The 11710-nt window shown below is 47.6% G+C and overlaps 1 protein-coding gene across 1 annotated transcript; it reads left to right on the top strand.

Annotated features, from left to right (window-relative positions):
* Nucleotides 1–569: 569 nt before the first annotated feature.
* KLF15 (KLF transcription factor 15) lies at nucleotides 570–8615 on the top strand (the record flags this gene model as incomplete). The annotated part of the gene is made up of 2 exons (XM_082004825.1): nucleotides 570–1612; nucleotides 7773–8615. 2 exons carry the CDS (start codon nucleotides 570–572, stop codon nucleotides 7939–7941), a joined length of 1212 nt encoding a protein of 403 aa, XP_081860951.1. The 3' UTR covers nucleotides 7942–8615.
* Between the last annotated feature and the right edge of the window lie 3095 nt (nucleotides 8616–11710).

Consider the following 11710-nt stretch of genomic DNA (forward strand, 5'->3'; position numbering starts at 1 on the left):
AGCCTATATTTGTGGAACTGAGGAAGTTAAAAATAAAGGTGGCAGAAAGCTACAAGATAAAGGATTTACATTTTGTGGCCACCAGCAATAAACTTCTTTTTTTAATTTATTTTTTTGGGTGGTAAAAATTTCAACACTTTTTTTTTTTTCTCCCCATTCCCTTCTTTGGCTCTAGGTTTCACTGTTAGGTGAAAGCCCATAATTTATTTTCTCTTGCCAGTAATATTCTGGAAGGGAGCTGTAAATCTAAAGCGCACACAGTTGGGAAATGATTTCTGAAAGAATTCTTTTGCAAATACATGGTGCAATCCTGCAAAACGCTTCGGCCCTGACAGTCCTTAGGGGGTGGTACAGACGTATCAAAGTGTGTAGCAGCATGTGTACTCAGTGAGACTGGATGCTTTGGACTTTCCTGCGAGCTAGAGGGCTTTACGAGCTTCAGTTCATGGAGATAAATGATTAAACCAGCTCCTGACTGTTGCTGTTTTGTTTTCCTACGCTCAGGCTCTCACCTGAACTTTTGCCACCTGGTATATGCTGTTGGGATATCCATAAGAGATCGCCCAGGAATGGTGGATCACTTGCTGCCTACTGATGAATCCTTTTCATCTACAAGATCTTCTCTTGGATACTTTGGGGACATGACAGCAGGGGTGAGGTCCTACCAAATGCTGCCCTCTCCCCTGTCGGAAGATGACAGCGACTCGTCCAGCTTTTGTTCTTGTTCCAGCCCTGACTCCCAGGTTCTCAGCTCCAGCTATGGAAGCACGTCCAGTGCGGAAAGTCAGGACAGTATCTTAGACTATTTGTTGTCCCAGGCATCTTTGGGGAACACTGCTGCGTCATGGTGGGACAAAAGGAGACTTCAGCCGATAGTGAAAGAGGAGTACTTTAGGTTGCCTGAATTTGCCGTGGATATGGAAGACTCAGGACCATTTCAGCCCACGCTTGAGGAAATTGAGGAATTTCTGGAGGAGAACATGGAGTTGGAGCTCAAAGAAAGACCTAAAAGTGAGACCAAGGACTTGAGAGCTTGCAGCCAAGTTTCTGTTGCTTCGCTACAGCAAAAAGACCATATGTTACCCAGCGCCAGTTTAAAAGAGAGTAAAAATGAACAGTTGAGCAGCTCAACGGAAGGTGGCCAAGCTTCAAATGGAGGAATGTCCCTGGAGAATGGGATACCGGTTATGCTCCAAATTCAGCCTGTACAGATCAAACAGGAGTCCAACACAAGCCCTAGTTCCCAAGGACCAGCACAAGAGAATATTAAAATTGCACAGCTCCTAGTCAACATCCAAGGACAGACATTTGCCCTTGTGCCTCAGATAGTTCAGTCGTCCAATTTGAACTTGTCCTCTAAATTTGTCCGCATTGCTCCCGTCCCCATCGCTGCCAAGCCAATTGGGCCAGGAGGCATGATCCAGGGTCAGACGGGAATCATCATGGGTCAGAAATTTCAAAAGAACCCTGCAGCAGAACTGATTAAAATGCACAAATGTTCTTTTCCTGGTTGTACCAAGATGTACACGAAAAGCAGCCATTTGAAAGCCCACCTGAGGAGGCATACAGGAGAAAAGCCTTTTGCATGCACGTGGCCAGGTTGTGGATGGAGGTTAGTATTGGGGTGCGGCACTATCCTATTCCCCCCCCACTGTTTTTGCTCACTCTACCTAATTTGCTGAGCAAGTAGGTTTGCACTCTGATTTATAAACTGTTTCTGTTCCCAAAACTTCTTCGGTTGGTTTGAGAATCAAGACTTTTTTTCTTCCTGTTAGGTAATCCAGGGGCCTTAATAAATTAAATACCAGAGCATCACCTGCTGGCACCAGCTGTTTAAGTGTCTTAAAACCCATAAAAATAGTCCATCATAATTTGTATTTTGTTCCAAGAGGGTCCCGTGAAGCTTGTTACCGCAGGCAACACCTTGTGTTTGCATCGGTCTGGCTGCAAGTACCAGCTGAGGGCGGTGGGGGAACTGGGTGGTCTGGGGCAGACTCACAGCGCGTGGCTGCGTGCGGCCGCGGCTGCGTGGGGCTAAACATGGTCGCTGAAGGGCTGTGGTAAACGAGTGTGGTTAAGAAGAGCGGTATTCCGTGCAGTTTCATAGCAAAATGTGCTCCATACCACTCCTTCTGGAAATGCTGGCAGTGCCGCTCTGGCATGCTCTGGGTTTTATTCTCTTCGTTGATTCAGAAAAATGCGTGGGTGTCACTCGAAGTTGCAAAAAGCTGTCAGATGTAACAACAGAACCAGAAGGCTGAGATGGAGTTAAGCATTGCTTGAATGGAAGATTGCAGGTTTGATTGAGCAAAACATTTCGCAGAGCATTTCGCATTTCACTTGATTTTTTTTTTTTTTTAATATTTTTAATACTAGTTGAAAAATTAAAACATCGTTAAAAAAAATGAACTTTTTATTTTAAGGACACTTTGATGGAAGCCTTCCTCTGTCTTTCCAATTAGCTGTATTACTAGCCTGCCCGCTGGCAAGTGTTAATACACAGCACCACAAATGATGATGGGAGAAAACAAAATCTGAACTCCCTTGTATTAAATTAAACCATGTTTCTTTCAAAGACTATCCTGCAGAGCTTCAGCAAGCAATGTCTAATGAGAAAATGGGTTGTGATCCTGGGGAACAGATGAGGTAAAAAGTAACAGGAGGGAGTTGTGTAAAAATGCAAGCATGTGAGACCTGCAGCAGTTAGAGATGGCTGGATTGGCTTGAGGGAAAAGGTCAGAATGGCGCTGAATCCTCTGCTCCCCAACTGGACCAGTTTGAAGTTTGCCTCTTGGTGGGATTGAGGAGGTCAATGCAATTAATTTCTCTGGTGGTTTTCTCTCCCGTTTCAGTTTATGATGGCTTTACAAACTGGTGGTGATTTTCTTTCCTTTTGTACCGGTGGCACTTCTCCTGAGCCAGGCTCAGTGGCTTGCTGCGCAGGATGCACTGGAATTAGAGCCGTGCTCGTTAGCGGGTTGGTGCCATAAGCCACAGGCTGGTTTGCTCCTGACCTGCAGTAGAGCCCCTCGCTCCTTTTTACTTGGTTGCCAGAGTACGTGTGCACGGGTGGCTGACGTGCCTCCTGCCCGTCAGCGTGCTTGTGGGTGTCGTGTTGGCTTTCCTTGCGCTGGGATGTGAGCAAAACTCTCATTTTTGTGACAAATGCATGTGGCACGTGAGGATTTGTCTGATCCATGCTGAGATTTATACCAGCGCTCCCAGCAACTTTTGTGGCTCAAGATCAGGAGCCTGAAGTGTTGCCTGTGGGTGACCTTCTCCAGCTCTGTCTTACTGCAGAGCTGGTGTTTCCCGGGCTGCAAAACCAAGGGGAACATTTAGGAAAAATATTAAGTGGTAAGGGATGGAGATTGTACTTACGCCGGGGTGCCTGCCTTTTCCCAACGTTCCAGCCAGTCGTGTGGATCAAAAACAGGATGCAGGTGTAAGGTGGGCCAAGAGAAGTGCAGGTCCTGCAGCCTGGAGCACCCTGAACTTTCACTTTCAGCCAGCCACAACTTTTTCCAACAGGGATGAGAAATTAATCACTGTAGCTACGAGGAACATGTGTCCTGTCCACAAACAGCTGCCGGAGGAGCTTTTCGAACTCCCTGTTGCTCTTTGTGTTGCATTTCACAGCCCAGGCTGGTACTCCGATTGCCAACACCCCCAAACTTTGGAAGGGCTCTGCTCGGAGGGGGAAGGTTTATAGCCAGCGGGAGAGGCAGCGCTTGGGGAGCTGCTGCCTTTGCTCGCAGCAACCCTCAGCACCGGCCTGAGATTCCTGCACATCCCCTACGCGCTGCTCCCACATCAAAGGCCAGACCCCATTGAGCACTGAGTTACTCAGTCCCCTTTCATCAATAAAGCATGTTTACCTTTTCCAGAAGTTCAGCGAGAGCTGTGATCTCACATGACTTAAGTCAAATGCGTCTGTTTGCTCCCAGTTTTATATCATCTCAATTGAATTTAAGCACTAAAACACTGCTGGGCTCTGCTTTCCCTGCATTCTTCTGCTTGCGTATTTATTTTTTCACCAAAGGCACTTAAGATCTGACCTCACTGAAGATAGTAATTTCAAAAGCAAAACAAACTGTTGCCTAGCACAAAGTGCCTGAGCTGGGGGGTGGGTTAAGCTTCTCCGGCTCTCTGGGCAGCCCTGCTATGGTGAAGTTGTGTGCCTTAAATGCACCAAGGGAGGAGTGTGCACACAGCAAACCCTTTTGCTAACCCCTAGGACAGCTGGAGAGCCCCAAGCACCTCGCTGGAGGAGGCTGAACCCTGTTCGCTTGTGCCCTTCCTTGGCACGGGGTGAGAGCTGTTTTCGGCAGGCTGCAGAGAGGCGTTCGTAAGTGGCCGGTGACCCATTGCGTTCAATACCCTGCTGTACCGGTCGGCGCGCCGATCCGTGTCGTGCCAGCTTATACCTTTGGCACATGGCAGCCTTAGCGCTGCTCCTGAGACGGCCCCGACCGAAAAGCTGAGCTGCAGCGTGGGCCAGCCCCCAGCAGCCGTGTTATGGCGTGGAGCAGGAGAAGCTCTCGCTTCCCCCCCGGCGCAGCAGCACCCGGAGCTGCGGTTGCCGTAAGGCCCGGGGGATGAGGCAATCACGGTTAAGTGTCCGGCCACTTCGCCGGGCTGGAGGCGCTTCCCCGCAGCCGGCTCTGCGGGGGACAGCGTGCGGCGCAAGCTCTGCCTGGTTTGGTGGGGAGGGCTTAAAGGCTTGTGATGCACGTGGCCGGGAGCGTGTACGGGACCAGGCGAGCATGGGGAGGACCACACGTGGGACAGGGCAGGGCAGGAGTCTCGCGGTGACCTTTTTTGCTGGTGCTGTGCAAAGGGGTTTGCAGGAGGAGCACTGGTTTACTGTAGTGGTGCTTTGGGGATGGGCAGGATGAATCCAGAGCCTCTCCTCCGCTGCGGAGAGGTGCAGCCTGGGCCAGTCTCAATGGCTGGTGGCCGTGGTAGGGCCCATGGAGTACTAGGCTGAAGCTATTGACCTTTCTTGCCCTGTGAGCCGCATAGCAATGTGCTCATCTGGCTGGGGGACACAGGACACATCCTACACATCAGGGAGCTCTAGGATTTGTCTCCAAGGGAGATGTGGTTACAGGTCCCTTGGGGTCCCACCAGATAGAAGGATCAAGGAGACTCTTCTAGTTGCTGTGGGGTTGCCCGGATCCCTCTACCTTTCTTCTGAAGGAGGAATCCTTCTGGAAATGGCACTGACTTGGGATAGCGAGGTGTTCCTTAGGGGTACCTTGTTTTTGTTTGAATTTGGCATTCCACTGGGGATTATTTGCAGTTTTCTTGGGGCAATCTTAGTGCCAGAATGTGCTGCAAATATCATTTCACTGCAGAGGCGAGCCACCAGATCCTCCCAGCTTCCTTGTCCTAACCTTTGCGTTGTTTTTTTGTAAACACACCGACAGCTCGAGGTTTATTTCTGTGGGCTCTGTAAGTTGATCTTTCTGTGACTGCTGGGGAACAGTATTGCAACATTCCTGCCTCTTCAGCTAAGGACATCGTTATGAGGCAGAGTGTATTTTTATCGGATGAACTCACCCGAGCTCTCAGGGTATGAGTGGAGCTGCTCATTCCTGATATGTGCATCTTTCTTCCCCGCCATCCATGCAATCCCCATCGAAATGCGCTTGCAGAGCTCTTGTGCGGGCTTAGCCATGTGCTCTACTGCACTTCTTTTGCAGATGGTGACCTTAATGGCCAAGGACATGGGACAAGGCAACCTAGCCACATCTGGTTTTACTCCTTCTCTGAGTGATAAGCCTGTATATAAAAGGATGGCTCTTTGTAAAGGCATTTTTCCATCTCTGCTCTCTCTTTTCCCTGGACATGGTTGCCACCACTGGCAACAGGTCTGTTCCTTGTCCAGCGCTGTGTCCCACTGAGGCAGTCTGCACAGGCAGCATCCCACCGTCTCCAGAAAGGTGCTTAGTCCCACTCATCTGTAGCTCTTACAAGAGCATCCTTCCAGGGATGTGGCACTGGGACTAGCTCACTGCTAAGGACTCGGGAGAAATCCCTGGCCCTGCTGCTCCCTGGTCCAGACGGTGGTTTTGGGAAGCTGTGGCTGGAAGGAGCAGGGTTGCTAGAAAAAACAAATGTGCTGGTACTAGGGGTGAAGCGAAACCCCTGTTGCAGCCTTTACGAAGAAGATGCGTCCCAGGCGAGGAACAGGTTGATGGCTCCATTAGGGCATCTGGCTATTGCTCTTAATGGTGAATTTGACTCTTTCACCATGGGGATACCAAGGCAAGGACAAGGCAGAAAAGCAAGAGAATGGGTGAAGGAACCTCCCCTAGAAATGCCCCTGGGAGAGATGTGTCCGCACCATATCTTACCCACGGCACATAACTGCATCTGCTTTGCGCTGGCTGGAGAACACTCTCTGAGTAGCATCACTGGACAGAAGAGCTGCAGGAACTGAAGAAACCATTCCCAGCTTTCCCACTGCCTGCACCCTGTTCCTCAACTGGTAGCGGGAGATCAGAGCTTATTAAAACCTTTATGTGGAAACTTATTTTTCTTGCTTGAAGGACTTATTCATAGGAGCCCTGCAGTCCTGTTTTCTCCCTTTCATAAAAATAGCGTATTCACTCTGCTGGTGATGTGATATTTTGCTCCAGAAGGGCACAATTTTCTACATGTTCTTTCCCCCATTTATTCAGCTAGTGCCTATGACTTCATTTATTTATTGTAAATAAACAGCTGATACCATTTCTTACAAGCTCTCTTTCTGTGCTGCTCTTTGTTACTGCTCTGGCAACAAAACACTTAATTGCCCTTTGTCAGGCAGCAAATTTTTTGTACCCATCTGGACAGACTGGTTTAGTATGACATTATTAATTAACTCTGTGGCTCCCAGTCAGGTCCAAGCTGGAAATAGAGCCAGCCCTGCTATAAGGCCAAAGGATTAGCTGATTTGAGTTCAGTAAAGCCTGTGGGATTCACAGTGGCTGTTTGGGGATCTTTCTGTGGAGATGGAAGGTGGGAAATACCTAAAACTGAAATGACTCTGGGAGACAATTTTGGTAATTAAAGGCTCAATCTTGATTTCAATTTACCATGAAGTAACTGTGCTAATGGCCTTTGGGGCTTACCTGGATTTCAGCTGTTACAGTGTTGAGCATCTCTGGTACTGAGACGTTAATGACTCTGTATTTAGGCTGCAGGAGCACGTACAAAAGCCAATTTTTCAGCTGGATCTGATAAGCCATGTAGCTTTTGGGTAGCTATGTCTGGCTGTTAGCTGGGGTCCATCTCAAACTAGGTGCAATTACAGGATGCCCATTGTGCTTGTGTCAGTGGGAGCTTAGAGCAGACCTCACCTGCGGGGTGTTGGGTTGTTATCTCTGCTTGAGAATGTGCTTGGATTGGCAGGAGAGAGGTTGCGGGACAGGCTTTGAAGGGGACTGGCAGAGGGATCAAGAACAGCGCTGTTTTAGTTTAGTTGTACCCATGTTACTGGGTTTAGGGCAAGGTTTGTACAAACGTTGCCTCCATGTGTTGCTCTGAGTCCAGAGATGACACGGGATGAGGTTGATAATTGGCTGTTTCCATCACTGCTGCTGGCTGCCCGTTGGGACCAGACCGGCCCTCTTGTGTGTCCCTTTCAGTTTGCGCATTTGGGCTTTGCCACAAGTGGAATCTCCCAGTGGCCCGAGGGGACCTTTTTTTTTTCCCCGCTGTGAGAGACTTAGCAATGTACAAACCCATTTATCTGAAAAGGCTTCTCTTCTTTTCTCTTGCAGGTTCTCCAGGTCAGATGAGCTGTCCCGGCACAGGCGCTCCCACTCAGGGGTGAAACCCTATCAGTGTCCCGTCTGCGAGAAGAAGTTTGCTCGAAGTGACCACTTGTCCAAACATGTCAAGGTGCATCGGTTCCCACGAAGCAACCGCTCAGTCCGCTCTGTGAACTGATTGATCCCGCTTTCCCCTTCCCGCCCAGCCATCCTACAACAGCTGATGACAGCACTTTGCTCACTATATTTCTAGTGATAATTTATTTGTCTCCACAGAACAGTCAATGCTGTTACTTGATACCACCATGTCTGAGTGTCTCATGTCCTTTAAAGATGATTTGAGAATGAAGTTCTCTTTGGGTCAAGGGAGGGGGGTGCTTCTTCCTTTTTGTCTTTTTCTTTTTTTTTCTTCCCTAGGATGTTATTTTCCTTTCCTTCTATCTTTCCCTCCTTTGCTGCTGCTTCTTTTGGAAATTACAGTGTTTTATTTTTAGCTGTTTGCTGCTGCACAGGAAAATGTAAGAGTTGCTTGCTGCTAGTTAATTATAGCCCTGGCATTCCTAAGGGCTTTGCTCATGTACAGGCCATTCATTGTGAGTTTTTATTAAGCTGCTCTATTTGTCCAGTTTGGAAACAGCAAATTCCTTTTGAAATGAAAACAACTCCTTTGTTTTTGGGTCGCCTGAGCCAAGGATTTGTCGGGGCTGGCCATAGGAGGAGGAAGAGTGGGAGTCAGGGACAGGGGGAGGCAAGGCATGGAGAGCGCTGGAATGCGCCTCTGTGCCTCGGACTTCTCCAGCTTGCATTTACCTTTTCCTTGGCTAGGGCTATATATAAATATTTATGTATATATATTCATTCATATATATATATATTTAAGCAAAGGCATATCCCAAGCAAACCTGGAGGCTCAGGCTGGATGAAATGGCTTGGAGTGGAGCCTGTCGGTGTGGCTGAGCGCATACCGTGTGCATGCTTCTCCCATCCTGTGCTGCCGTGGGGGTGAAAGGATGCCCAGGCATCGAAGGAAATGCTCCTTTCCTTTGACTCTGATTTGCAGCATCCCCTGTCTTTAGCAGAAGAGCTGTTGTCTAGCGCGCAAAGCAGCAGGAGGCCATTTGTGAGCACGGCTGAGCTCTGTTCCTGTCTCCGCTGCCATCTTCTCGTGTGATCTTGGAGGAGAAACCAGAGCGCCAGCCCCGGACGCGCCGGGCGCTCCTGGCGAGCGCCGGGCATCCCGAGCATCCACGGCAAGCCAACGCCTCGCTGGCTGGAGCTAAGTCTCCGTTTGTCCGCTGGCCGGCAGGGTCTCGTCGGATGTCCCTGTACCCAGGGGAGGGTGGGAGGCATCGTGGCCTGGTGGGACAGCACCGTGAGATCTTCTGTCCAAGGGTGATCTTCAGCGCTAACCCTCTCGTTACTGACAGCCATGTCAGAGCTCCATGCAGCTGGGGTGGGCGAATGGGTGAGAACAGTAGCCAGAAGAAACAAATTTGTGTGGTAGCTGGCTAAGAAGGGAATTTAAACAAATAATCAGATGGTAGCAGGCAAGTGATTTTGTTTGTGTTTCTTCTTCTTGTTTTTTTTTTCCTTTTGAACTCTGGCGATTGTAAGAAGCTTTAGAAGAAAATAGAATTCAGTAATTAGAAGTGATTTTATAATGGGTGTTGCATTTCCTTTCCATTTGCAGACGGCATCTGTTTGTCTTTTTGTTGGCAAAATGGGAAATAGGAAACTGCGATTCTAGCGCTAGGCAGAGCAGGAGCCCGCGCGGGGCAAGAACAGCAGGTCTAGCTAAAGCAAATGCATTCCTTTTGTCCTCTAGAAATTAATATAAATGAACTATCATCTATTGACTGGTTTATATCACATCCTATGAATGTATGTAAATAAAACTGTACATAGATGCATATCTATATAAAATATCTTTTAATAACGTATCAAAATTTGTGTAAATTGGAAACAAAAATACCTATAAAGCCAGTGTACATAAGTTACAATTCTGTATATTTTCTTTTGTTCTTCATAAAAATATATTTACTTTGACAATAAAATGAAAATGGAAATTTTAAATCCCTTCTTGAAATTATTATTCATTAATTTCCTTTGTAGCCAGCTCTGTAATCAGGACATTAGTTCTTGAAACTTTGATTCACCTGGATGTAAATTTTCAGGTGCTGGGTAACAGGGAGATGATGGAACAGATTTGAAGTTGCCTTCAGAAGTTTTTCTCATCTCACAAAGTTCTTGGGAGGAGCGAGATGTTTCAGCTCTCCCTTCACTGGAACCCTCACGCGTCGCCTGGCAGCCACACTGGGACCCGAATGCCGTCTGTGGTTTCTGACTGCTGTGGAACAGGTCTGCAGCTGCAGTAAAACTGTGGTTAATAAATTAGAGCAAGCAGGTTTTGAGAAAATTCAAGCTCTAGTGGTTAGTGTGAAGGAGGAAGGGCTTCAGAGGCTGCTTGAGACTGTGACGGTGACTCACTGTGTGACCCAGGACAAAGGACTCAATTGCCATGTGCTGCAGTTCCCTTTCTTGTAAAATAGGGATAATAATGCATCATGGTGATACTGTGGGACTTAATTTACGTTTGGGTGATCCTTGGATGGAAGGAGCAAGCAGTAAGACCAGTAGTCACAGGATTAGATTGTGAAAGAAAGGCTCAGCACAGCAGAGGTCTTGGTGCCAAGGCGCTTCAGTTGGCTCTTCTGTAAATCCCATGTCTGAAAGAGTGATGTGGAGGATCTGTGGTACAAAGCATGCTTCAGGCCTGAGGAGAAGACGCCCTGTCCTGCAACGACCATTGCTTCCCATTTGTAACAACAGGGGCATGAACATGATGCTCTTGTGATCTGCAAGCCAGGACGTCTCTTGCACTGTGCTGTTGGTTGCTTGGCCTCCACTGGAAGAAGAAACCAGCAATGTAACTGGTGTTAAAATCACTTCTGAGTCTCCATGGGAGCAATGGTGCAATGGGTCCCAGATCTTCTCCTAGCAAGGATCACTCTGAGACTAATGGGCACTTAGGGATTAAAGTCTCTCCCTGATGAACAGCCACCAAAAAACGCCAGCTGATGAGCCAGGGATCTCCAGACCTCTGATTATTTTTCCTAGAGAACCCCTATGAGTCTGGCAAGAGGACCAAGGGATGTAGCAGAGTAAATTCTGTTCACTCCAGGTTGTTGTTACCTCCTGAGATGTAGCCTGAAGACCAGAGTCCTAAGGACAGCTGTTTTTTAAGAGTGCTAGTGGCATACGCGCTTTAATTAGCAAGCCTGCACCAAGAGGATCTCGGATTCCCTTCTGTTCTCACCCTATTGACATCATGTGTTAAACCAGCTGCTTTATTTTAACCAGCGTCTCAAGTCTCCTCCCCATCTCATCTGGAGTTCTGATATTGCTGTAACATTGGGCAACTCACCCTGCAAGACACTCGGGGCAGAAGTTGTTCTTTTTCTGCAAGAGGCAATACTTAAAGCTGAAGTGGAGTAATGCAAAATACCTGCTGTTGGAGCACAGCAGTGCAGAAACCTAAGATCTAAGATATGTTTTAGCCTGGAATATTTTCCATGAAACACTTATTCTCTCTTCTTTCTTTCTTTCGTTCTTTTTTTTTCTTTTCTGTTTCAAGTATGGTTTCTGCATGTGGGTTGTGTGGGTTTTTCTGGCTAATACCTGTAAGGAAATTTAATTTATGTAAAAGTTGCAACATTTTGCTCAAGAGTAGGGCTGTGTTTGCTGCGAAAGGAGAATTAGTTCTGCATAAAAATGAATGACACTTTCAGAGTTTGTCACAAAAAGTAGAAATTTCCAAAAGAAGGTTTTAATGTTTGTTTTATGTGGAATTACTGGCCTGCCTAGGCCATGCTGATTCATGAGAAAAATGTGGCCTTAAGCCTGATTACTCTTTACTCACCTGAAGATAAATATATATTTAAGTGCTT

Source organism: Phaethon aethereus (assembly GCF_964289735.1).
Source record: "Phaethon aethereus genome assembly, chromosome: 11".
Lineage (NCBI taxonomy): Eukaryota > Metazoa > Chordata > Aves > Phaethontiformes > Phaethontidae > Phaethon > Phaethon aethereus.